The 27988-nt window shown below is 44.1% G+C and overlaps 1 protein-coding gene across 4 annotated transcripts in view; it reads left to right on the plus strand.

Moving 5' to 3' along the window:
- The first annotated feature begins 13581 nt into the window (after window positions 1–13581).
- DIS3L (DIS3 like exosome 3'-5' exoribonuclease) overlaps window positions 13582–27988 on the plus strand; it is a 44878-nt gene continuing 30471 nt past the window's right edge. For 3 of the 4 annotated variants that reach the window (XM_075006391.1, XM_075006389.1, XM_075006392.1), the window contains exons 1-4: window positions 13582–13761; window positions 20223–20376; window positions 23159–23287; window positions 27461–27596. In XM_075006391.1, coding sequence (XP_074862492.1) covers window positions 13632–13761; window positions 20223–20376; window positions 23159–23287; window positions 27461–27596 — 549 coding nt within the window. In that variant the 5' untranslated portion in view covers window positions 13582–13631. Of the gene's footprint in view, window positions 13762–20222; window positions 20377–23158; window positions 23288–27192; window positions 27315–27460; window positions 27597–27988 lie in introns of those variants that run through there. The other variant, XM_075006390.1, reaches the window with a different exon arrangement.

Consider the following 27988-nt stretch of genomic DNA (forward strand, 5'->3'; position numbering starts at 1 on the left):
AGGCTTCTTCTCCCTTACCTTTAAATCAGCTTTAGTGTTTTTCTGGTGACAGAATAAACATGGCTGTTGCTTTTTAAATTAATATTTAACTTTTTAATATATATAATACAGTATATCTATTAATATTAATGCAATAATAAATCATTGGAATGAGCTTACTAAAGTTATAAATATTAAGTGAAACAAAAGTGTGCAATTTTGTAATTTAATGATGTAACATGCTTCAAAATTCCATAACATATCAAAAATGAGGAATTATAGTAAATAAATTACTTCTATGCCTCCAATAATTTTAAACATCTCATCATGTAGCAGTTTGCGATTTTACAAAGCAACATTTAGTTTTTGGTTTGTTAGTTAATTGTGCAATAAAAAACTGTTAAGAACATAAGAACATAAGAACATAAGAATGGCCATACTGGGTCAGACCAAAGGTCCATCAAGCCCAGCATCCCATCTGCCGACGGTGGCCAATGCCAGGTGCCCCAGAGAAGGAGAACAGAAGACAAGTGATTTATCTCCTGCCATCCATCTCCTGCCCTTGTTATGAAGGCTAGGGCACCATACTTTATCCCTGGCTAATAGCCATTTATGGACCTGACCTGCAAAAATTTATCAAGCTCTTTTTTAAACCCTAATAGAGTCCTGGCCTTCACAGCCTCCTCAGGCAAGGAGTTCCACAGGTTGACTGTGCGCTGTGTGAAGAAAAATTTCCTTTTATTAGTTTTGAACCTACTACCCATCAATTTCATTTGGTGTCCCCTAGTTCTTGTATTATGGGAAAAGGTAAATAATTTTTCTATATTCACTTTCTCCACACCATTCATGATTTTATATACCTCTATCATATCGCCCCTCAATCGCCTCTTTTCCAAACTGAAAAGTCCCAGTCTCTCTAGCCTCTCCCCATATGGGACCCTTTCCAAGCCCCTAATCATCTTAGTCACCCTTTTCTGAACCTTTTCTAATGCCAATATATCTTTTTTGAGGTGAGGAGACCACATCTGCACGCAGTACTCGAGATGTGGGCGTACCATAGTTTTATATAGGGGAAGTATGATATCTTTTGTCTTATTATCGATCCCTTTTTTAATAATTCCTAACATCCTATTTGCCTTACTAACTGCCGCTGCACACTGCGTGGATGTCTTCAGAGAACTATCCACTATAACTCCAAGATCCCTTTCCTGATCTGTCGTAGCTAAATTTGACCCCATCATGTAGTACGTGTAATTTGGGTTATTTTTTCCAACATGCATTACCTTACACTTACCCACATTAAATTTCATTTGCCATTTTGCTGCCCAATCACTCAGTTTGCTGAGATCTTTTTGTAGTTCTTCACAATCCCTTTTGCTTTTGACTGTCCTGAACAACTTGGTGTCATCTGCAAACTTTGCCACCTCACTGCTTACCTCATTTTCTAGATCATTGATGAACAAGTTGAACAGGATCGGTCCCAGGACTGAGCCCTGGGGAACACCACTAGTTACCCCCCTCCATTGTGAAAATTCACCATTTATTCCAACCCTTTGTTTTCTGTCTTTTAACCAATTCCCGATCCATGAAAGGACCTTTCCTCCTATCCCATGACCACCTAATTTACATAAAAGCCTTTGGTGTGGGACCGTGTCAAAGGCTTTCTGGAAATCTAGGTATATTATGTCCACTGGGTGCCCCTTGTCCGCATGTTTATTAACCCCTTCAAAGAATTCTAATAGATTAGACAGACACGACTTCCCTCTGCAGAAACCATGCTGACTTTTGCCCAACAATTCGTGCTCTTCTATGTGCCTTGCAATTTTACTCTTTACTAGTGTTTCTACTAATTTGCCTGGTACTGATGTTAAACTTATCGGTCTATAATTGCCAGGATCTCCTCTAGAGCCTTTTTTAAATATTGGTGTTATATTGGCCGTCTTCCAGTCATTTGGTACCAAAGTGGATTTAAAGGATAGGTTACAAACCACTGTTAATAACTCCGCAATTTCACATTTGAGTTCTTTCAGAACCCTTGGGTGAATGCCATCTGGTCCTGGAGACTTGTTACTATTCAGCTTATCAATTAATTCCAAAACCTCCTCTAATGTCACTTCAATCTGAGTGAGTTCCTCAGATTTGTCGCCTAAAAAGGCTGGCTCAGATTTAGGAACCTCTGTAACATCTTCAGCCGTGAAGACTGAAGCAAAGAAATCATTTAATCGCTCCGCAATGGCACTGTCTTCCTTGATCGCTCCTTTTATATCTTTATCATCCAAGGGCCCCACTGCTTTTTTAGCAGGCTTCCTGCTTCTAATGTATTTAAAAAACATTTTACTATTGTTTTTTGAATTTTTGGCTAGCTGTTCCTCAAACTCTTTTTTGGCTTTTCTTACTACATTATGACAGTTAATTTGGGAGTGTTTATGTTCCTTTCTATTTTCCTCACTAGGATTTGACTTCCACTTTTTAAAAGCTGCCCTTTTCTCTCTCACTGCCTTTTTAACATGGCTGTTTAGCCATGGTGGTTCTTTGTTAGGTCTCTTACTGTGTTTTTTTATTTGGGGTATACATTTAAGTTGGGCCTCTAGTATGCTGTCTTTAAACAGTTTCCATGCAGCTTCCAGGGATTTTAGTTTAATTACTCTACCTTTTAGTTTCTGTTTAACTAGCTTCCTCATTTTAGTGTAATTCCCCTTTTTGAAATTAAATGCCAGAGTGTTTGACCGCTGCGGTGTTCTTCCCAACACAGGAATATTAAAAGTTATTATATTGTGGTCACTATTTCCAAGCGGTCCAGTAACAGTTACCTCTTGGACCAGATCCTGCGTTCCAGTCAAGACTAGATCGAGAATCGACTCTCCCCTTGTGGGTTCCTGTACTAGCTGCTCCAAGAAGCAGTCATTTAAGGCATCAAGAAATTTAATCTCTGAATCCCGTCCTGAGGTGACATGCACCCAATCAATATGGGGATAATTGAAATCTCCTATTATTACTGTGTTTTTTATTTTGATAGCCTCTCTAATCTCCCTTAACATTTCAGCATCACTATCACTGTCCTGGTTAGGTGGTCGGTAATATATTCCTAATGCCATATTCATATTAGAGGAATGAATTGTTATCCATAATGATTCTATGGAACATTTTGATTCCTTTAGGATTTTTACTTCATTTGATTCTATATTATCCTTCACATATAGTACCACTCCGCCACCCGCACGACCTGTTCTGTCTTTCCGATATAATTTATATCCCGGTATGATAGTGTCCCACTGATTGTCCTCATTCCACCATGTTTCTGAGATGCCTATTATGTCAACTTCCTCCTTTGATATGAGGTACTCCAGTTCACCCATCTTATTAGACAGACTCCTAGCATTAGTGTAAAAGCATGTTAGAAAACTACCACTATTTATATGTCCGCCTTTCACAGACGTGGTAGATTTTTTTATGCACGATTGTTTCACATCTGATCTTGCCCATATATTATTTCCCACGTTCCCTATCTGACTAACTTCTAGGGAATCCCTGTCTATGGAGCCTCGTGTAAGAGAAGTCTCCGTCCGATCCAGGTGCTCCCCCGCACCAATCGGCTTTCCCCCACCTCTTAGTTTAAAAACTGCTCTATGTCCTTTTTAATGTTTAATGCCAGCAGTCTGGATCCACCTTGATTTAGGTGGAGCCCATCCTTCCTGTATAGGCTCCCCCTACCCCAAAAGTGTCCCCAGTTCCTAATAAATCTAAACCCCTCTTCCCTACACCATCGTCTCATCCACGCATTGAGACTCTGAAGTTCTGCCTGTCTATCTGGCCCTGCGCGTGGAACTGGAAGCATTTCAGAGAATGCCACCAAAGATGTTCTGGATTTCAGTCTCTTTCCTAGTAACCTAAATTTGGCCTCCAGAACATCTCTTCTACCCTTCCCTATGTCATTGGTACCAACATGTACCACGACGACCGGCTCCTCCCCAGCACTGCCCATAAGTCTGTCTAGATGCCTCGAGAGATCCGCAACCTTCGCACCAGGCAGGCAAGTCACCATACGGTTCTCCCGGTCATCACAAACCCAACTATCTATATTTCTAATGATCGAATCCCCCACTACTAAAACCTGCTTCTTCCTAACAGCTGGCACTCCCTCCCCCGGAGAAGTATCCTCGGCACGAGAGGATACAACATCACCCTCTGGAAGGAGGGTCCCAACTACGGGATGGTTTCCCTCTGCTCCCCTTGACTGCTCTCCTTCCCTGAGCCTTTCATCCTCCGTAACAGCCTCAGGACTGTCAGATTGGAGGTGGGACAGCCCTACTATGTCCCGGAAAGTCTCATCCACAAACACCTCTGCCTTCCTTAGCTCCTCCAGTTCAGCCACCCTGGCCTCCAAAGCACGCACTCGGTCTCTGAGGGCCAGGAGCTCCTTGCATCGAGCGCACACATACGCCACCCGCCCACAGGGTAGGTAGTCATACATACTGCACTCGACACAATAAACAGGATAGCCCCCACTCTGCTGCTGGGCCTCTGCCTCCATTTCCTACTCTAGTTATATATGAGGGTTAATTAAATGTTTCAGATAGAGGTTGTTATAAAGGATTTAGTTTAAGGGCAACAGAAGTAAGTCACTGGCTCCCTCCAAGCTCCCCCTCTCAACTCCCCTCTCCAAACTCCCTCCTGTTAGCACGCACCCTGTTTGCCAGCACCCGGTCGCAAAGCTCCCTGGTCGCTTACCAGCAGGGTTTAAGTGCTCAGCCTCCCTGATAGCTCCTCCCTCTGCCTACAGCTCAGCCAATCAGCACACGGTGTTTCAATTCAAACCTAATCAGCTTCCAACTGCCTGCCTGCCTGCCTGCCTGCCTGAGCACACGGCCTTTCAAACAAACAAACAAACACTCAGCTCAGCACTCCAAACAAACAAACTCCAAACTCCAAACAAACACACAAGCCCAAAACCTCCAAATATAAGCAGCCACTTACCCCAAGGTGCTTTAGTTTGCTCCTTCCTTCTCCTCCTCCAGGAGAGCCTCTCCAAACTCCCTCCTGTTAGCACGCACCCTGTTTGCCAGCACCCGGTCGCAAAAGTTTTGGTGTTGTTACAAGCAACTGTAAACAGTTTGATCACAGCAGCTGAAAGATACATTTTAAACCAGGGGGTGAAGTGGGGGAGAAACAGGACCACAGACAGGGCACAACAAACATGCAGGTTAGCATTACCCTCCAAAAGAAATGAAATAGTGACTCCCAGTGGCAATAAATGGCAATTACACCCTGAAAACTAAGGTGCAGTCTCAGGGCATGGGGATGGAGATGTAGAGATCATCCTACTGAGAAAATGGAAAGCATCATAATGCATAATCACAAAATAATATGTTTTGTTTTTCAAAACAAGAAAAAAGTCTGAAGATGCTTCTTTCTAAAGCTCAGAGGTAAGGTCAGGAGACTCCCTGTGGAGAAGGGCTACGCACAGGATTGCCCAGGACAGCAGTGAAACACCCATCTCCTGTATTGGTGCTCTGTAGGAAGCATGGGGCTTAGGAAGGGCCCCAGTTCTAGGCAGCAGCAACTGGGGACATGGGATGGAGGGGACACTGGCCACGTGCTGCTGCCCTGCCCACTCCTCACCCTATTCTGCCCATTCCCCACCCACCTCTTTCTCCAGAAGTGCCACTCCACTTCTAGCAAGCGCTGGGGCTACGAAGCTCATGCTGCTCTAAGTCTGTGCCACTGGGGAGAGAGCAGGACTGCTCCCATACTCTCTGGAAGTAGCACACTGCTCTACACACTGCCTCAGATTTAGGTGTGCAAGTGCAGCAGTACAGTGGGTAATAGTGAATAAGTGTGAGTACTGTACATCCCCCATTACAGAGTTTGTCATGGAAAGCAGATATGTTAATGAATAGCAATTGTCCCTCAATCCATCAGTATCTGGGGTAGGCTCTCTGTAGGAACATATAGTCTGACTAGGAAGAATCTGGGCCACTTTCCTGACTGTGTTCCTCATCGGTGGTCCTGCTCATCCCTTTCAGTACTATCAATGCCTGGTGATGTGTTCCATGTAAATATCCCTCAACCACTTGATGGTGTTGGATGCCATAAGCAGCAATGTCAGCTGAGTGTAGTGTTAACCAACTCCACATGCAGTCAAAAATGGCTCATTATTGGGATCCCAAGTGCCTAGATAAAGAACATATCAGATATTAAATTGATAAGAACAGATTTTAAAATGTTATTAAAGCTGCTGTTTAAAATTAAAATGGACATGGTCCACAGGCTAAGAGAAAAGGATCTGTCCATTGGAGTTTGGTGATTAGCAAGGGCCCTGTGAAACCCTCTAGCTGTAATCTTCATGAATGGGAATTTATACTGTGTGTGGGCATTGTCTACTAAAGCAGAAAGGTCTTTTCAGGAGAGACTACAGAATGAATTAAGAGCGTGTTCTAAGTCAGTTGACCCCAGCTTGATTCAAAGTGAAAAAAACAAGCCTGATCCCCTGACCTTCAACCATTAGACACTCTTTGTATATTGTGGCTCCTGCTGACAAATGTTGGAGGCTTGAGGTCTTCTGTACCCAGGATCACCAGGCCTGGAGTTCTGGTTGGGAAATGAAACAATAACCAATGGTATCAGTGGATACTGACCCTTTTAATACATTGCCTTACCTTACCCACTAGATCGGGTGATTGAGCCAAGACTTACACTTACTCTCACCAACACCTTGTATGACACAGCCAACTCTGTTAAAGACAGCTGATATTAGCATCCAGAGCATGAGATGAAAAGATACAGTGCATTGTGTCTTTGGTGACATAGTGGTGCAAGGAGCTGGCTATTAATCCTGAGGTGACTATTAATCCTAGAAGTGACTGCAACTGGATCCCATGGTAGAACAGTATTGAAAAGGTTTTTTTCTGAATCGGTACCGACTGAGTGTGTCTTCAACAGAAAAGATAGTGTCTACTGCACCAATCACCTGTTGAATAATGGTAATTGCTTCAAATTTGTTTTAAAGACTGGAAGAACAAACGATAGAGTGGTGCCAGGAGGAATCAAACTTTGCAGCCTATTATCTCAATGACTGAATTTTTCAAGAGAATGGTAGACTCTCTAGGTAAAGAAAGAAAGAGCCATGCAAATATGAAGGATGCACTGAAGTCACCAGACTTTCAGACACCAGCTTCTGTTTGCACATTCTCATCACTGTTTGAGTGATGGTTCTGGAGAAAGTGCTAAAAAGTGATGCAACTACGTCATGTAACTGCACCCTACTCTATAGTAAATAACTTTAGTTGTGTGAGATTGTTTTTAATGTTATCTGTGCTGAAAGGAAAAGCTATACACCCCTATAACCATGTAACATTATATGACTTGTGTTGGCAGAGGACAACTCACTGCCCTCACCACATTGCCAGCCCTGGAAAATTCACTATGCTAGGAATGCCAGGAGTGGATGCATAAAACAAGTTATACGCCTCCTGGAGAGTCCCCTTTGCAGGAATAAATTCCCATCAGATGCCTTGCCAGTACAGTATAAATAAGACTTAATGTAAGATAGAATTTGACCCCATGGTATCAATTGGGACCTGGTTTCAAACAGATGCAGCTGCATTAAATTAATGGATGAGTGCTTGTTTATGCCTCGTTTTGATTTACAGCCCATGTCTTCATTTAGCTCTGCCCTATTTCCATGTATCGATTCACTTGGTAATGACCTTCAGAACACACTGTGCTTCTTTGGTCTCTCCAGCCAGACATGTTATATAGTACAGTTTGCTGAGAAAGGTATCCAACTGATTTGGTTTTTGGCTTTTCAGCTATTTGCCTATAGAACGGGGCTCTGTCCCATATGAAACTAGGATGATGCTGTGATTTTTCAATCCCTTGAAGAGTTTTTTTGGCAGGACTCTGACTGACTACAATCAATATGTACCACAGTGAACAGCTGATAAATTGGAACACATTCAAAAAAGAGCTTGGAGAATGATTAGATGATTAGAAACGTGCCTTATAGTAGTAGATTCAAAAAGCTCAATCTATTTAACAAAGAGAAGATTAAGGGTGCGAAGTAATAGTCCATATGCTTTATGAAAATATGTTTTTGATATGAATATGTTGTAAACTCAGCTGAGGCATGGAGTGCAGTGGAACTTGGGGCAGAGGGTTGGGTTACGTTGGACATCAGGGCAAGGGGTAGGGTTGTGGAAAGCGTGCAGGAGTCAGGGCAGGGGATTGGAGGGGGCTCAGCATAGGGGATTGGGTGGGGGGAAGTTTGGGGTTGAAGTATGGCCACTGTGTTGCCCGGTGCTGGATCCCCAGGGCTGGCTGGGTCACTGAGGACTGTGCTACCTGGTTGACCCACGCACTGGGGGCTTTGCTGCCAGCCCCATGCACCATAACCCCTCTTGTAGCAGAGGACCTTAGTCAGCTCCTTACCAGAGTGGCACACTGGGGCTCACTGCCTTACTTCCCTTGGTGGGGTCTCTTCCTGTCCCTGTGTGTTGGATGAAGCATGTTGTAAAGATGGACTCAACAAGATAAGGTTACAGGGTGCCCTGGCTGTGAGGAGAAGTGGGGTCTTGGCGCACCAAGTACCAGTTCCAAGAGTCTCCCAAGCTGTCACAAAGGAGTTACTTGAATATAGTTTAGAAGTATCTACATGGGAAACAAATATTTAATTATGGGCACTTCAATTTAGCAGAGAGAAGTGTAACATGATCCAATGGTTTGAAACTGAAGCGAAGCTCAAAATGAAGTATACCTTTATGACCATGAGAGTAATTAACCTTTGGAACAATTTGTGGTTATGGTGGATTCTCCTTCATTTACTGTTTTTAAATCAAGAGTAGATGTTTTCTAAAAGATATTTTCTAGGCATCCTTTTGGGGAAGTTCTACAGCTGTCCCTTCTGGCCTGGGAATATATGCATTTTTACATTTCATCCCTCTGCCTACTTCTTTAAATAGACTAAATTCTTGGGAAGACTGCACTTCCTAAAACAGTCAAAAGTAAATATATTACTAAACTTTAAAACACCACTAGACCATAGTGGTGGTGTCCTGTGGTAGTAGTAGGGAAATTCTGTGGGGGAGAAAGAAAGATTGTGCCATTTCCTTTTTTTCTTTTGATCTGTTCAATCCCATATTTGACAGGTATACTAGAGGAAAAGTCCAATTAAAATTTGTCAGTATTCTAGGAGAACGCTAAAACTATGCTGTAGTCTGGTTTTATACTTTACCTCAGCAGTTATATAGTAATCTTATAAAGCTTTCTTTTGGAATTCTCAAACATCTGATAACACAAAGCAGTTAAGGATGCTTTGGTTATCCTGCATCTACAGTTCTGTGGGGCTCTTTACGCTCATCAACCTCTTCTTGTGAAAACTTCCTGCCATTTACAAAATCAGTCGAAGATTACTTAGAAGTGCTGTTTCTGCTTGATTTCAGCAAGCGAAATTCATCACTGGAGTTAAGTGAGTGCAGCTCCCATGGGTTTTGGTGGTTCAATTCCAAAATGGAATTTGACTCACAGCTGAATTTTTTCTCACTTGAAAGAAAAGAGCAACAAGTGAAGATTCCATTTGTCTCTGCTGACTGGGATGCCTAAAATAAATCTGTGGCTGCCCAACAACATCAACATTGCATTAACTTAGCCCAAAGGTCCTACAGTTCACACAATGAAGCAAGGGGCAAATTGGAGCTAATGGTCTCAGCTACTTTCACTTTATTAATCTTTAATTTTATTATTATAATTGCATGACACTAATTTGATGTCATGTCCACGTTGGCATAACTGATCATCCAATGTACCCCAAACAGACCTCATCTTCCCTCCCAAATGCTCTCCACTTCTTAACTTCTATGGCTATGGACAGCCACACCATCTTCCCCTCCATTACACAGGGTCACCTCTTCCATTATATCACAGAGAATAAGTCCATCAATGGCTATTGACCAAGACAGTCAGGGATGCAGCCCCATACTTGAGGTGTCCCTAAGTCTCTGACTGCCAGAACCTGGTACTGGATGACAAGAGATGGAATACTTCAGAACTGCCCTGTTCGTTAACTCTGAAGCATATGGTATTGGCCACAGTCAGAAAGCAGGATCCTGGGCTACACAGACCATCAGTCTGATACAGTATGGTCATGTTCTTATATTGCCTCAGTTCTTCTTCCCTGACATCACAGTTTGGTTGCTTCTTCCTCCATACAATCTCTAAATATCATTCTTCACACTACAATAACTGATGAAACACGTTCCATACCTTGGCTGTCTCTCACAAAGCTACTACAGTTGCCTCTTCCTAGTATATTGGAAGGTTTGCCCTTTCCAAGTCAGTGCATATACAATGGCTAAGTGTTATTATTAAATTCTTTACCTGCAAGTCAAAAAGCACAAGGGAAGAATTCTGTAAACACTGCATTATCCTGGAGGCAATGATACAGGTGCTAGTGCATTTACCACTTCATGGTGAAAACTTCTGATTGCATCTCTCTTAGCTTCTCTCATGGGATGTACAAACCCCCATTCAGCCTGACCATTAGTGTTTCCCTTCAGTGCTGATGCTTCAGTACAATGCAGCAGTAAATGGCTTAATATTACCATCAATAATAAAGAAAACGTGTTTTGGATGTTTGAGAAGTCAGCCTGGTACAAGCAGGAGACACTCTTAGGGGTGGTCTGAGCCTTGCTCCCAGCTGCAGTGTAATGTGGATGTTGTGACTTTGGCGCAGGCTAGTCAAATGAGCCCAGATCCAGGGGGTCAGGTGGACTTGGAAGCCCAGGCTCTGCGATCAGAGAATAGTCTGTGAGATCTGGCCCCGCTGCCTACAGAGAAGGACCAAGACCTCATGGTGTAGTCAGTTAAGCTGCCCTTAACCCCTGCAAGGATTTTTCTAGGTAAGGGCAATATCAAACTGACTCATTAAGGCAGCTTTGTGTTGACAGAGCAGAATGTTCATGCTGCAATAGAGCCAAGGTTCAAGCAAGTAGAATTCATTTATGCATATGGCTACAGAAATAAATGCAGTACAGCAAGGTGGTACACTCCTGTGCACTGTACCACCAAACTATTTTTAGCTAGTACGGTATAACAGAATAAAATAGGAGGAACCAGCTGCCCTCTTACATCTCCTCTCATACTCTGTAACTTAAAAGCAGAGCTGCTGCATCTATGTCAGCGATGGGCAACCAAGAGTGAGTGGGCCACATTAGTGTCCCTCCTTCATCTCAGTGGACAACAGTCTGTGATCCACTGGGGTTCCACTTGTGGCCTATGGAAGTCCTGCCCACTCACCTTCCCCACACACCTATCATACAATGGGTCAATGAAGCCCCACATTTCCCTCTCCTTTCTCTCCCACCCAGCACTTTCTGAGTGCCACCAAGTGCCTAAATTGTGCTCGTTCTTGCTCCCACTCCCTCACAAACCTGGAACAGCCAAGAACAGCTGATTTGGAGCTTTCCAGCTCTGGGAGGGAGGGGGAGAAGTGAGGATAGAGTGGGAATCAGTGGATCTGTGGTGCTCCAAAAGTGCTTGGAAGTAGATGAGTAGGAAGCACGGGGCTCCAGTGTGCAAGAGGCACGTGGGGGTAGGGGTCAGATAACCGTACGGGCCGCAGGTTGCCCACCTCTGATCTATATAAAGGGCTGTGGGGGGCAGGTCCAGAGTTCTGTCTCTTTCTCTGCTGCCATTCCCAGAAAGGAAGCAGCAGAACCACCAGCCCCCTGCACGGAGCTGCTGAGTCTGTGCACAGGGCTGCAGGGTGACACTTGAGTTCTGCTCTTTTCCCTGTGTTCTATATACCTAGTTGTATCACTTTGATTTGGGGGGAATGAGTCTTGTGTCTCATTAGCTCTGATCTCTGCTCCCTCATTCAACTAGTCCAATTCTCCAGAATTACCTGGCCTAAACATTACAAATCATAAACTGTCCCCGTCCTCCAATGTGTTGAGCTTAAAAATCACAAGAGTTCAAAAACCAACCTGAGAGTAGGAGTGCTCTCTATTTGCCTTCTGGTATTTGAACTGGGAAGATACACTCAGGTCCCAGTTTCCAAGTTTTGCTCTACAACCGTGATGACAGGAAACTGTCTAAGTTTTCTTTTTAAAAAAGTTCTTTCCCTATTCACATTGCTGAGGGGTCACCATATTAGCCTGTATCCATAAAAACAATGAAAAGTCCTGTGGTACCTTGTAGACTAACAGATATATTGGAGCATAAGTTTTGTGGGCAAAGACCTACTTTGTAAAAAGTGCTTCTGACGAAGTGGGTCTTTGCCCATGAAAGCTTATGCTCCAATATATCTGTTCCCCTATTCACATGACTTTGGAAGCCTCCTACTATTTACAGGACCTCACCCCACAACTACCACCTTCTCCACACAGACTCTTCCCTCCTCAGCACCATCTCCTTGTCCTAGTTGGTTGGTTCAATTTACCTCAGATCCAGCCCTGTGCACCTCCAGCACCATCACTGTCCCACTCCAAACCAGTGCCATCCATCCCCAGTCCCACTCCTGCTCACCACAGCCAGCCCTGTCCTCTCCCCAGTCCCATCTCTGTCCCCCTTCAAGCCAGCCCCATCCATCCCCAGTACCAGTCCCACTTCTGCCCAACACTGCCAGCCCTGTTCTCTCCCAGTCAGCCCCATTCTCTCCCAAGTACCTTCTCTTCTCCCCTCTGCCCCAAGGTCTGTCCACCCCTACTCCCGGCTCTGCCCCCACAGCCAGCCCTGTCCTCCCCCCACTACCTTCTCTGCTCCCCTTTGCCCCAGGGTCTGTCCACCCCCATCCCAGTTTTGCCCCCCAGCCAGCCCTGTCCTCCCCCCACTACCTTCTCTGCTCAACCTCTGCCCCAGGGCCTGTCCACCCTGAGTCCCAGCTCTGCCCCCCTGGCCAGCCCCATCCTCCCCCTACTACCTTCTCTGCTCCCCTCTGCCCCAGGGCCTGTCCACCCCTAGTCCTGGCTCTGCCCCCCAGCCAGCCCTGTCCTCCCCCCACTACCTTCTCTGCTCCCCTCTGCCCCAGGGCCTGTCCACCCCCAGCCCCAGCTCTGCCCCCCAGCCAGCCCTGTCCTCCCCCCACTACCTTCTCTGCTCCCCTCTGCCCCAGGGTCTGTCCACCCCCAGTCTCAGCTCTGCCCCCCAGCCAGCCCTGTCCTCCCCCCACTACCTTCTCTGCTCCCCTCTGCCCCAGGGCCTGTCCACCCCCAGTCCCAGCTCTGCCCCCCAGCCAGCCCTGTCCTCCCCCCACTACCTTCTCTGCTCCCCTCTGCCCCAGGGCCTGTCCACCCCCAGCCCCAGCTCTGCCCCCCAGCCCCAGCTCTGCCCTCCCTCCACTACCTTCTCTGCTCCCCTCTGCCCCAGGGCCCATCCCAACCCTGTCCTGGCCGTCGTACCTCCCCTGCTCCCCCAATCCTATGCCTGCTCTACCCCCCACTAGCCTGTCCTCCCTCCAGTCCCACCCCTGCCCCCAGCCAGCCGCGTTGTCCGTCCTCCCCGCTCCGCTCTCTGCGGCTTCCCCTCAGACCCGGCCCCGGCCCGCCCTCCGTGCGTGCCCCGCCCCGCCCTCCGTGCGTGCCCCGCCCCTCCCCTGCCTGTCGGCGGGACCGCGCGCTTCCTCCATTCCCCGCCGGGCGCTGGCGGGGCCGCGCGGGCCGATGCTGCGCACGGAGAAGGTGCTGCAGCTGCGGGGCCCGCAGGGTCGCTCGGTGCGCGTCGTGCGGGAGCACTACCTGCGTCCCGACGTGCCCTGCCGCAGCGCCCTGTGCTGGGCTGCCTGCCCCCGCGGTGAGGGCCGGGCCGGGCCGGGCCGGGCCGGAGCGGCGGCCGGGGCCCAAGGGTTAGAGGGCCGGGACGCAGGCGCGGGGGGAGGGAGGATTCCAGCACACCGGGACTGTGGTGCGGGAGGGGCCGGGGCGGCCGCACAGGGCAGAGGGGGCACCAGGAGTAAAGGGTGTGAGAGGCCGGGGGCCTGGGCGGGGCGGGCCTTAGGACGGCGGGGGGCCCTACACAGCGCTATTAAACCGGTCCCTCGTGTCCATCGGCAGCGGCGGCGCGATCACGATGTGTTTACAACCGTCGTTACCGCCCGACGACACGTTTCTAGAGCAAACGGGAAACCCCAGGGGCGGTTGTCAGTTTCGGAATTCGCTGGGTTAGTCCACGCAGGCCTGGGGCTGGCAAGTACCTTACCGCTTGGATGGCTCTTTCGTAACTCATAACAAGCAGTCCTGTCGCACCTTGAAGACTAACAAATGTGTGTATATATTGGGTAACCAGCTTTTGAGGATAAGACCCGTGAAAGCTCATTACCTAATAAATAAATAAATGTGTTCATCTTTAAGGTGCTGCAGGAGGGTTGTTATTTCTGAAGCTTACAAACTGGCATGGCGACCCCTCTGAGTCTCCTAGGTTCAGTGCTCTGCTAAGAGGTCTGGCAGGCTTTGCCCGCTTTTAAGTTAATTAGATCCTCTCTGGAGGAAGTAGGGCCACAAATCAGGGCTAGGGAGAGGCGGTGGGCTTTAGGGCCCAGTGTTGTCCCAGATTTTCCAGTGCCCCATGCAATTGCATGTTCTAGGTATGGGCAAGGACTGCTCTGGGCATGGAGGAGGGCTCCTGGGCTGTTGGAGAATGGGGCATGCACAGCGTGGTTAGTGGAGGCTGTTTCCTGGGTGACACCATATGTAAGGGTCCCCAGTAGCATATAATACATGCTGAGTTGGGTAGGAGTTGTTCAGTGAGCTAGTTGAAATGGGTCACAGGTTCTGAAAGTAGAGGGTAAAAGCATGAATGCAGCCCGTGTAACGTGCAGAGAGACACCCCATAATCTAGTGGTATGGTAGAACTTCAGAGTCACGGACATCTTGGGAATGGAAGGAGATTTGTTCCTAACTCTGAACAAAATGTTCTGGCTGTTCTTTCAAAAGTTTACATTTTGAATGTTGATTTAGTGTAGCTTTGCAGTTTCACTCTGCAAATGAAAATATTCTTTTTAACGACTTTAATTTCAATGAAACAGGCACAGAAAGTTTCCTTACCTTGAACAATTTTTTTTAACTTTCCCTTTGTTGTACTGTGCTTGCTTTTTGTGTGTTTGCTGCTGCTTGACTCCAAATGATGTGTGTGTTTGACCCTTTGTTTTATAACTGTGCTGTTTGTAATGCTGAGGTTCTACTGTAGTGGATGGAGTGGCATCATGTGTAAAAGACAGTGGATTTAAGGAGGGGGGCATAGATAAATGCTTCATGGGCTGGTGGAGGGATCTGGGGTTTGTTGATGCCACAAGTTGATAGAGAGGATAGGATAGAGGTTAGAAAACAGTAGGTTTAGATCTTGAGGGAACTAATGGATAAGCTAAACAGTCACAAGTCTTTGGGACCGGATGGTATTCGCCCAAGGGTTCTGAAAGAACTCAAATGTGAAATTGCGGAACTATTAATGGTGGTTTGTAACCTATCCTTTAAATCAGCTTCGGTACCCAGTGATTGGAAGACCGCTAATATAACACCAATATTTAAAAAGGGCTCTAAAGGAGACCCTAGCAATTATAGACCAGTAAGTCTAACGTCAGTACGGGGCAAATTAGTAGAAACGATAGTAAAGAATAAAATTGTCAGACACGTAGAGGAACGTGATGTGTTGAGCAAAAGTCAACATGATTTCTGCAAAGGGAAGTCATGTCTTACTAATCTATTCTTTGAGTTCTTTGAAGGGCTTAATAAGCATGCAGACGGGGGATCCAGTAGACATAGTATACTTAGATTTCCAGAAAGCCTTTGACACCATCCCTCACCAAAGGCTCTTGTGTAAATTAGGTGGTCATGGTACAGGAGGAAAGATCCTTTCATGGATTGGGAACTGGTTAAAAGACAGGAACCAAAGGGTAGGAATAAATGGTAAATTTTCACAATGGAAGCGGGTAACTAGTGGCGTTCCCCAAGTGTCAGTCCTGGGACCAATCTTGTTGAACTTATTCGTCAATGATCTAGAGAAAGGGGTAAGCTGTGAGGTGGCAAAGTTTGCAGATAACACCAAACTGTTCAGGATAGTCAAAACCAAAGCAGACTGTGAAGAACTTCAAAAAGATCTCAGCAAACTGAATGATTGGGCAACAAAATGGCAAATGAAATTTAATGTGGGTAAGTGTAAGGTAATGCACATTGGGAAAAATAATCTCAATTATACATACAATATGATGGGGGCAAATTTAGCTACAACAGATCAGGAAAGGAATCTTGGAATTATAGCGGATAGTTCTCTGAAAACATCCACGCAGTGTGCAGCGGCAGTCAGTAAAGCAAATAGGATGTTAGGAATAATTAAAAAAGGTATAGAAAATAAGACGAAGAATATCTTACTTTCCCTGTATAAAAGTGTGGTACGCCCACATCTTGAGTACTGCGTGCAGATGTGGTCTCCTCACCTGAAAAAAGATATATTGGCATTAGAAAAGGTTCAGAAAAGGGCAACTAAAATGATTAAGGGTTTGGAACGGGTCCCATATGAGGAGAGGCTAGAGAAACTGGGACTTTTCAGTCTAGAAAAGAGGAGACTCGGGGCAATGTGGTAGAGGTATATAAAATCATGAATGGTGTGGAGAAAGTGAATATTGAAAAGTTATTTACTTGTTCCCGTAATATAAGAACTAGAGGACACCAAATGAAATTAATGGGTAGCAGGTTCAAAACTAATGAAAGAAAGTTTTTCTTCACACAGTGCACAGTCAACCTGTGGAACTCCTTACCAGAGGAAGCTGTGAAGGCCAGGACTCCAACAGAGTTTAAAAAAGAGCTCGATAAATATTTGGAGGTTAGGTCCATAGATGGCTATTAGCAAGGGGTAAGGTATGGTGCCTAGCCTTTTGTTGAAGGCGGGAGATGGATGGCAGGAGACAAATCACTTGATCATTGTCTTTAGTTCACCTCCTCTGGGACACCTGGCATTGGCTACTGTCAGCAGACAGCTACTGGGCTAGATGGACCTTTGGTCTGACCCACTATGGCCATTCTTATGAGGGATCACAAGCATATAGAGGAGACAGTTGGAGACATTAATATTGACTCTTAGCTCTCCCAATAGAAAGCATTGGTGGTGCTATACAAGAGAACAAAACAGATACAATAATAGGAGGCAGGGGGTGAGGGGGGGAGTACCAAACCAGCCAGTAGCACAACAAAATATTCTTTCAGAATGGAAATGTACACAATTAAATGATGCAATTCTGAAGAAGAAAAGAAGGGAATTGAAAGAGAGATTGATAGTTGTAAATGTGTGAGTAGCTTTGGGCAGTAGTAATAAGTTAAGGGATTATTCAAGTTTAAGTGGTAGATTCTCTTCTCACCCCTGCTTTAAGGACCTTTTTAAATTTTGAATTTTTCTAGTCAAGTTTGAATTAAATCATACTGATGTATACTAAAATATGATGTAGCTTAGAGATTTACACTGAAACTTTTGCCCATTTTATATAATCAGTAACTTTTAAGTAATTAAATTTAATTATCCACATTGTACTTGCTGATTTTATACTTTAGAAGATTGCCAGTTTCTGTGATTTCTGGATTTTATGTTAGTTTGTGTAGTGCAGTACTGTGGTGTGCACAATAGGTCATTTTCAGGTAGCCTTTTTAATGTATGGAATTTTGGTTGTTATAATAAGTACACTGGATTTCCTTGGTACTACAGGTAAATGGAATAATAGATAATTAACAGCAGAAAACAAGTTCAGTTCAACACAAATTAATGAATTTTCAATTTAGCTACTCATTCTTAAGGAAAAAGCTAGTTTTTAATAGTTTACATTTTAACTATTATTTAGAACAAAAGCATTCTGGTATATTTTTGGGGAAGAGAGGTGTGAAAGTAGGTACGATTGTGGCTCAGCAGTGAGTGGAGTGTGTTGTTGCCTAGGATATTGGACAAGAGATGTGCAATGCGGTTGGTTATGAATCCCCGTGGGCAGTAGTTCTCAAGCTATTTAACGCTGTAGGCCGCATATGCAGCTGTCTATGTGTTACGTGGGGTGCATCCATACAATATGTATACTATTTGTATGGTTCTGATGGCCTACATCCATACAATATATCTGTACCACCTGCATGGCTCTGATGGGCTGCATTCAACCAATATATATACAGTAGTCTCCTGAGTTACGCGAGGGTTGTGTTCCCATGCACCCTCGCATAACTCAGATTTCATGTAAGTTGGGGGGTGGCATTTTTTCTCGGCAGAAAACACGTTCTGCAGCTAGGGCAACAGCAGGAGCACCTGGAGCTCCTTGTGAAAGGTAAGGCCTGGAATTGGGTGGGGCAGCTGGGGAGGGTTAAGCCTGAAAGTGGGTTGGGGCCGTGGGAGGGGGAACAGGGGGTGTTAAGCCTGGGGCAGGTTAGGGCTGCAGGGGGGCCTGGGGCGGGTGGTGAGCTGGGGCTGCACAGCTCTTTGGGGGAGTTGAGCTGGAGCTCCATGGGGTGGGGGTGAGACGAAGGCGGGAGAGGGTGAGCCAGAGCCACGTGGGGTGGGGGTGAACCAGGGTCAGGAGGGTTTGAACCAGGGCTGCAGGTGTTTGAACAGGGACTGGGGCGGGGTTGAGCCAAGGTCTGGGGAGTGGGTTTTTGAGTTGTGCTTAACTCGTGATCACGTATTTTGAGAAATCACTACTACCTGTATGGCTCTGATGTCACATGTCTTGCACCTGTGCGCTGATTTGGCTGCTAAGTTGACAATCACTGCCCTGGAGAAAAGTTAAGAGTCCCGTTAGTCTCAAGACCACATGCTGTCCTCTATCCACATACCTAATTGTTCCATTGAATTAAGTGTAAGCTGTGCTGTAGATCAAAGACAATACATGGTCCCTTGAAATTGTTCTAGATAGCCGATTGGAAGATGAATATTTATTTGTTTCTGACATGAGGTATTGTGGTTAGCAGACATATTTTAGGCACTGTGATAGTATGTTTGCATAAGTCATGAATACAGATATTTTAAAATGGCTTGGTGTCTTCTCAAATTTAGTCTTATCTAGGTACAGATGCAAAGCAAAGATGGTTTATATACAGCCCCCATAAGACTTCAAGAGACATTTTCTGTACTATTACTAATTAATTAGTTTTATTATACTTATTCTGCTGTCTGTTACAAGAGTTGAGTTAATTGGAAGTTGTAGTCATATTACATATACAGTTCACAGGTTATAAACAACCTTGTTAATGAGACCTGTTGAACTGTATCATTTCTTAGGAAACCCTTGACCATTTGTCAATATATGCATAATTTAAAAATAGTACACCAGTGCTTGCTGTAATTACTGTACTCCCAGGTTAATAATGCTGTTAGGAACAATGGAAACACAGAGAAAAAAAATGTAGCTCATCATAAGAAAAAAAATTTGCTTCCTGAGAACTTAGGACTCTAAATAAAGTTAAAACCATCGCAGTTGAGGAACATTTTCCAGTTTGTTTCTGTGATGAAAGATTTCTCAGGAAGTTTTAGAGAACTAGGCCTAGCAGAATGCGTATAGCCTTCCTTTAGGGTAAACAGTAGTGGTAGTTAAGATTTGAAATCGTTCCTATTACAGAATTCTGTTGTCTCTAAACACGTACATTTGTGGATATCCTTTCATATAGAAATATGGGTAAAGAACTCTGATAGTAAGTGGGTATTCCCAAATCATTAAGTCTGGGGAAGCAGTGCTGTGGAGGTAGATTTTCTTCTCCCACTTCACCCCATAGACAGTGTTTCACAACCAGGGGTATATATTCTCATGGCAGTACACCGATGTCTTCCTGAGGGTACATCTACTCTTCTAGGTATTTACCTAGTTTTATAATAGGCTACATGAAAACACTAGTAAAGTCAGTACAATCTACAAGTTAATTCAGACAATGACTTGTTTCTACTGTTTCATATGCCTCATGCTGAAATATAAGTACAATATTTCTATTCCAGTTCATTTATTTGAAAATAAGATGGTAGGGAGTCAGCAAGTTTTCAGTAGTCATCTGCTGTGATATTTTTGAACGTTTTTGTAAGTAAGTAGTTTTTCAGTGAGGTGTAACTTGGTATGCAGAACAAATCTGACTCTTGAAAAGGATACAGTAATCTGGAAAGGTTGACTGCATTTGTTTCAAGACCTCCAATTACCTTAGGACCATGTTTCGTAATGGGTGGTATGCATATCCATAGGGGTAAATGAGAGAAGTCTGGGGTACTTATAATTTAAAAAAAAATGTTTAAACTTCTGATTTCTATTTCAGATGGGAAATTGTTGTCAGATGACGTAACTCATTATCTTGTCCCTGACTGGAAGATTGTTCAAGATTATCTTGAGATTCTTGAGCTTCCAGAGTTGAAAGGTATTATTTTCATGCAAACGGCATGTCAAGCTGTCCAGCACCAAAGGGGTCGCAGGTATCTATACCATAACAATTGATTACTTTTTTAGATTTTTAAAATTTGTTAGATTGGAAATGGGAAAATGTAGAAATATTTAAGTTTGGAAACCTGAGCTCACCGAGAGACTGATTATTTTTAATATTTAAAAAAAATCAAGTAAAACTATAATGTAATTTGGGGAAGGTGGGGAATTGTGTCTAGTTGGTTATACACGCATGTCATTATCTGTTCTTCTTTCACAGGATAAGAACAATACTACAACTTGCATATTATTTAGCAATCAGGTGCTTCCTTAGTAGAAGCTAAAGACTGTGACTGCAGTTTTTACATTTTACATGCATAATTATAAAGCATATAATTGCATACATTTTATGGTTTATTTTTGTGTTTTGTGCTATGTATTTCTTTTATGTTGCTTTAAAATGTCCATTAAATAGATTAAAGTGAAGATTTTTCTGGCCGATCCGTTTCTGAAATAGAAAAGTATTGACTCAGATGCATTTTTTGCTTCTCTTGTGCTCTTTCATCTTAAAAAGTAAATTTAAATGCTGAGTATTATATAATTCAATTTCTATTTTTAGTTACTAAAATGTGTTTCTTGGACATGCAAAGGTTAATAATATACTGCAAAAACTGTGCAAGTTAATCTGAGCTCTAAATTCTGAGCTGCCAAAAGCTTTGTTGGTCATAGGAATATTACCTGTGAATATTTCACAAGTTAGATTTCAAGCATGCTTAATGGAAGTACATTTAACCCTGAATGGTTGCAAGTAGATAACTATCTGTAAAATCAGGGTGGAAGACAGATATACCAGACGCTTGGAAAAAGTGTGTTTGTGGAAGGGAATGTCTCTGGGCTCTCCCGGCAGGGGCAGGGCCTCAGGCGAAAGAGGTGGGCTGGGAGCTAGCTTCCACCCTCCAGCCCTTCTATGCTGCTTCACCAGTTTGGTCAGGGGCTCTGGCAGCAGTGTAAAAGTGCCTGACACTGTGGCTTTGGTAAGGGCAGCCAGGACACCTTTTAAATCTCAGCTACACCCTTCTACCAACCCCCCTTGCCCTTTGGTGGCCCCGAGCATGATACTTCCAGTTATGACACCTGGACTATGCTTAAGTTTTCATGTGAGTGTAACAGCATTAGGGGCATATACTACAGAATTTTGTGCGTAATATTTGGCTTAATATCTTGAAGTATATGTCCTCTATGAATATCTTAATCTAGTTCCATTTTTACATGATTATGCCTGCTTTGCTTCCAGGCAACCTACAGATCTTGTTGAAATGTTAAAATATTCACATTGGAAATATGAGTTAATTGACTCTCTGGAGACAAAGCACCAGCTGAGTAACTCTTATCAGTAATTCAGCTATCTGTTTTTTCTTTATTTTAATTACTTGTCTTGTAATTGCTTTTCTGATAATTATGCTTAATTTTTGTTGAACCATTTGAAAGAACAGCAGTTAGAAGTTTTCAGGGCTGCTTACCAATTTCTGACAATATTTTAGGTATTTTCCTTGAAGAGAAATATAAACTTATTATTTAGGATACCACGAAAACTTTTCTGCTTATGCTATTATGACTCCTTGCGTTCTAGGAAAGGATTAAATCTCAGATCTGTGGCAAATAAACACTTTGTTTATGGAATAAAATATTTTAGATGATTTTTTTCATTATTATTCAAACAGCAGCCTAAACAGCATAGCACTTTACAGACCAATAACAGCATCACTATCCCATTGATAATTTCAGTCTTTACCTTTAACTGAAGTACAAACTGTAGCTTTATTGATTTATGGTATTTTTTTATAAATCACTATTTAAAATTAATATACACAAAAACTGCCATTTTACCTGTTTTCAGGTAAACATTGATAGAAAAAGAGTGTGCTCAACTTTATAAGTGGAAGAGACTGAGGACGGCATTTTCAGGAGAGCATAGACCTCAGTTTTAGGACATAGGAGGTTTATTTAAACAAGTTTATAAACAAAAACCTGAAATATACATTAACAAAATGTAACTAACTGGTCTGTATTTGTTATGCCGTAGAGTGATACGCAACAAGTAAAAAAAAAAAAAAAATTGAAAGATAAATTGCAGCAATTTAAGACTTATATTAAGTGTTTATTTTGCAACATGATGGTCTGGGTGAACTGTGGGCAACAGGTATTGATTTTAGACCTCTGGATTAAAAGTAAGAGCCTCTACTGCCTGATATAAAAGATCCATCTCAGTTAGATCAAAGGATTTAGCAGATTCCTAAACCTCTGGTCCCAGCCATAGGGAGGGGACAGGGAATCTCACTGTGAGTTATATTTCAGAGGTAAGAAATGATCTAAATTAATTTGTAACCCAGCAATCTCATTAATGATTTAAGCCTCACGACTCTGACTTTGAAAAGTGTTATGATCCTGATTTTCAAAGGAGGAAACTGAGGCACGGAGAGGCTGAGGCTTGTTTGATGTCAGATGGTGCTTTGGTAGTAGAGGCTGTTTGAAGTGGAGGTGTCCTGATTCAAAGCACCCTGGCATAATCTATTTTAATTCTAAAAGTACTGAAAACGCAAAGTATTTCTAAAAATGTTTGTTGTGTACATGCTATTTTGCTCTACAAAGATTCTTTCCCATCAAAGTCAGTGGCAACACTTCCGTCAACTACACTGGGATAAGGATGCGGCTGTAGGATGGTAAAAGTAATTGTTCTAATTTTTCTTCATTTTTTCCATATTGTTTTTAACTAGAGTTGAAACAGCTTCATTAAAAAGATGGCCTAGATATACTTCTGTCTTGTTTATATTCTAGACAGTACAACAGATTGCGAAATCTTGTGAAGGATGCTCGTAACGACTGTATTCTGTTTGCTAATGAATTCCAGCAATATTGTTATCTGCCAAGAGAGAAGGGAGAATCGATGGAAAAATGGCAGACCAGGTATGTTTTAATTCACTGGTTCTCAAACTGTGAGTCAGGACCCTAAAGTGGTTCACAACCCCATTTTAGTAGGTTCGTTGGAGCTGATATTACACTTGCTGGGGTGGTGGCTAAAGTCTGAGCCCCACTGGCCAGGGCCAAAGACAAAGCTGGAGCTACTGGCAGGGCTGAGGTTACAGACCCTTGTCTGGGGCTGAAGCACTTAAGCTTAGATCTGCCCCCAACCCCAGGGTGATAGGGTCAAGCTTTGGCTGTTGGCCCTCCACCTGGAGTGGCTGGGCTTGAGTGGTTAGGGTAGGGTAGGTGGGTAGGATAGGGTAGTTTTTCTAATTGCATTTTCATACCTAGAATTTGCCGGATGTGCCAACTAAACTATAGAAGTGCTTTCAATGCAGAGGGACCGCACAGCACTCGGTCAATGTCATGCACAAGCAGCATGCACCTCACTTCATGTGCCAGCTGTGTGTTGCTCTAGTAATACTAGTATGAAAAAAAACCCTGCAAACAGCAGAAACCAGCAGAATTGTGGGCAACAGTAAAAAAACGTCTTGTGGGTCACACATAGAATATGAATGGGCTACATGCAGCCCTTGGGCCGCAGGTTGCCCTCCACTGTTTCATGATGTCCTTAAGTGATTAACAGTGTATCATATTGATTTAAAATCTATTTGTCTCTATTGTTATATAATCATAAGTTTTATAATAAAAGAATAAGTAGATGAGAAATAGACTGAACTGAGGTAAGCTCAAAGATGAGTTATGAAGAGATCTTTAATTGTAGGAGATAGAACGCTATTTTATGTAAATGTTCAAGCAGAGTACGTAGTCAATTTGCATATTCAGTTTACATATTCTGTTTGTATGGTCAAAGCACCATTTGTTCACACAGATACTTGACTTGCGCTTGTACTATACATGCATTTTGAATTTTGGGGGGGTAAGTGGATCTGAACCTTTTAAAAATAAATACATTGATCCATTAATTACATTATCTAAACTGTAGGTTCTCACTGACTTCAGTGAAAGATGGATTGGAAGGAACTTTCTAACTTCTTTTTGGGGTACTTGATAGGGTGATCATCTGTCCCATATTAGGCAGGACAGTCCTGTATTTGGGATGCCAAAAAAGTGTCTATACTTATTTTTTAAAAGGGACTAATTGTCCCATATTTGGGTCCTCCCACTGCTCACCTTTTCTGCCAGCAGCTGTGCAGGTGCAGCTGCTGGTGGGAGTCACTTCCCTGAGCTTTGGGGAAGCTGGGAGAACGTGGGTAGCTGCCATGTCCCCACAGCTCACAGGGAGGGCTGTCTGGGGACTGCTGCTTCTCTGGAAGAGGGCTGGTGGCTGCTGCCTCCTTCCTGGCTCCCTGGGGCTTGGTGGAGCCATATTTGGGACAGGGAGATGTGGTGGCCCTAGTGCTTGAGAATTTAGGGTATGTGGCACTGTATTAGCCAAGATACGGTGTTCTTAGGCACCATGCCTAAAACTGGTCATAGACAAAAGAGCAGCTCTGGCTAGAATTTTACACCTGCTTTGGAAAGTAGTGAAGTATATTCCCACCAATACCTGCTGCCAGACATTATTGTAGGGCCCAGTACGTTAGAGACATGGCTGCACTCCAGTTGTTGTACAGTCTTGCATTCAAAAGCACACTAGGTCTTTGTCATAGCTGGATCCCATCTGGTTGTGTTTTAGGGAAAGAATGAGTCTTTTTGTGGTATCTTTCTCCCCCTCAGAGAACACCCATAGCTTTGACCAATATGTTAGCTCTATGCTAACCTGATTTCCCAATCTCAGTATGTGCATGGTAGAAATGTAATTGCTGGAAATAAAGACCCAGGAAAATGTCTTAGGCTATGTCTGCACTGGAACATAAAGTCAATTTTAAGGAACTTAGCTTGATTTTACAGTGTGACTCTATTCATTGTGAATACCATTTGGTTGATTTTAAGGAGTGCTAAGGTAGACATTCTTGCATTGACCATCCGATGCAGTGTAACACCAAGTTCGAATTTAAAAGGTTGGAATAATGCTAGTATGGAAACAGGGTTTCTTTAAAATGATTTTATTGGCCTCCAGAGGTATCCCACAATGCCCAGAATGTGTACACTCTGTCCGCTTTCACCTCCTCTGCTCTCCCTGGGCTCAGGAAGTAGGAAACAGGAAACCTGGGATTTTTAATTCATTTCTTTATGATCAGTGTGGCGATCACATCTAGCCACTTTAGAGAGCCCCAGCATGGAGCCATCAGGAGAGCCAGTATCACATTTTGGCTGGTGGGGTAGGCCCTGCCCACAACACCACATGGTGGCTGGGCTGTGGGACCCAGACAGTAGCACATCAGACAGCTGTATGTCTTGCCCTGCCCAGGGTGAAAGGTGCCTCCATCCCCAGGTGCCATGCAGTCTAGGTGCCTTGCAGTCTAGCCCACACCTCACCCCAGTGCCATGTGGCTGGCCGGCCAGCTCCCACCTCACCATGCCATGTGGTGGCTGGGCTGTGGGGGTTGTGACTGTAAGCACTGACATGTCCTCCCTGCACGGGATTTAGCAGGCAAGGCTGAGAAACTTCTTTTCTGTGCTTCACGTTTTTGTTGGGGGCAGACCCCCTCCCCTCACAGGCACCATGCAGCTGGCAGTCTAGCCCCCATCCCACCCAGCCCCACCATGAGCTGGCTGTGTGGTACAGGCCGTGCTTCCAGACAGCAGCATGTCCTGGCCTGCATGGGGTGAAGGCTTCTGTACTTCATGTTTTCAGGGGCTCACCAAGTGCTGGGGTGCTGGCTCCCCCTGTGGCAAATATTTTTGGGGGCTGGCTGGCTCTTGTGAGGCAACACACACAGGAGGCTGGCTACCCCAGCTGGAAATATTTTCTGGGGATGGTGCCGGGGGGCTGGCTCCCCCAGTGGCAAATATTTTCAGGAGCTGGATGGCCCTGTGAGGTAACATGTGCCAGAGGGATGGCTAATAATAATTCAGGTCATTGCACCATGTCAACAGGAGCCTCAGCTGACCCCTGAATTCAGTTGTGGGGCCACCCCCCTGCGGCACATATTTTTGGGGCTGGCTCCCCACCTAGGCACACAGGGCCCCTGAGCCCTGCTCCAGTACTCTCCCTTCCCAAAGTGTGCAGCTCAGGTGAGCCACAGTCTCAGCAGTGGCCTGTTTGCTATATTTTTACTGGAGAGAAAACTAGTTGAGATACCTGTTGACATGGCACAGGCTGGTGGGTGCTCCCACAGCTCTTTTAGGTGCTTCACCTTGTGATTCCCTTCCTACTTTTCTGTATGTGATTGGGTATTAATCCCATGTTATCATTAACAACATTGTAGTATGAGGGATTGACCGTTCCCTGGTGTGCTGCCTTATAAGAGGTGTTCCTTGCCCCGAAGATAACTAGTTGAGGCACCTGTTGACATGGCACAGTCAGCTGGGTGTTCCCAGAGCTTCATCTTCTGAATACCACCACCAGTTTGGCTTTCTTTCCCTTGGGATTCCCTACTTTCCTTCTCTGTGAATAATATTAAGTCTTTCCCTATTCAAATGGATCCAGATTCTTCCACTCTTTGGTGTTCAGTCACTTTCTGGAGCCCACCTGTTTGGTTTTCTTTCCCCTAGGATTCCCTACTTCTCCTTCTTTTCTTCTGAAAAATGGCCGTTTGCTTTCAACAGGAGGGGAACGAGGGCGATGCAGTCTGGGAAGATGACAGTGGGTGCTCTCAGGACACATTTGGTTAAAAGGTCAATAATGCGGATGACTCAAACAATTTCTCTCATTGAGGAGAGAGACTTCTGAAAAATAGCCATTTGTTTTCAGTGGAAAGAAAATGAGGGCAACGCAGTCTGGGAAGATGACATCACACACCCACAACCACTTGCAGGGCATTTTTTCCCCACAATTCACCAGCAAAAAACACAGAATGCCATGGGGTTGGGAGAACTGTGGGATTGGTTCTCACAATGCACTGCTGCAACAGTCGAACTTTGGTGCTTTTCTGGGGATGAATGAAGTCGACCTTGTGGGCAGGTGAGGACACTCAACTTCAACTTTATAAAATCCAGTGTTACAAAGTCGACTTTAATAAATTCGACGTTATTTCATAGTGTAGACATAGCCTTACATATAATAAATGCAATGCGATAAACATGTTACTGTGACCTCTACTTTTCTAGGAGTATTTACAATGCAGCAGTATGGTATTATAATCACTGCTTGGGTCAGCTGCCAGTTGTTATGGTAACAGAAGATGAAGATGCTATCAGAGAATATGGAGGTGAAACGGAAGGAGTGTTTGTGATTTCATTCAAGGTAATGTGTTAAAAGAAATAGAAGAAAGTTGCCTTTGTGAAACATTAAAACAGTGACAGATTGAAGACGGTAATGTATAGCGTGCGTCTTAATCCACCTCAAAGATGGCATGTAAAAATTCCATACTATTAACTTACTTTGCATAAGTGAAAGTAAGGTTGTTGATACTAGAAATACATCAGAACACACATAGGTAGGTAAAGTGTAGGAGATCTGGAAGAAAACAGCAGGGGCAGAAAATGCAGGGTGTTCCTTAATCATTCTCACATGTTTTGGGTGCCTTTGTGTGTGCATGAGCCTTGAGTAGTTGAGACTGTCTTGTAATGAGAAGGCAGTTCTGTATCCATGAGCAGTTTGGTTACTGGTCTCTGTTTTGAGACTGCTGGTACGTA

The sequence above is a fragment of the Carettochelys insculpta genome, chromosome 12 (assembly GCF_033958435.1).
Source record: "Carettochelys insculpta isolate YL-2023 chromosome 12, ASM3395843v1, whole genome shotgun sequence".
In the NCBI taxonomy this organism is placed as follows: Eukaryota; Metazoa; Chordata; order Testudines; family Carettochelyidae; genus Carettochelys; species Carettochelys insculpta.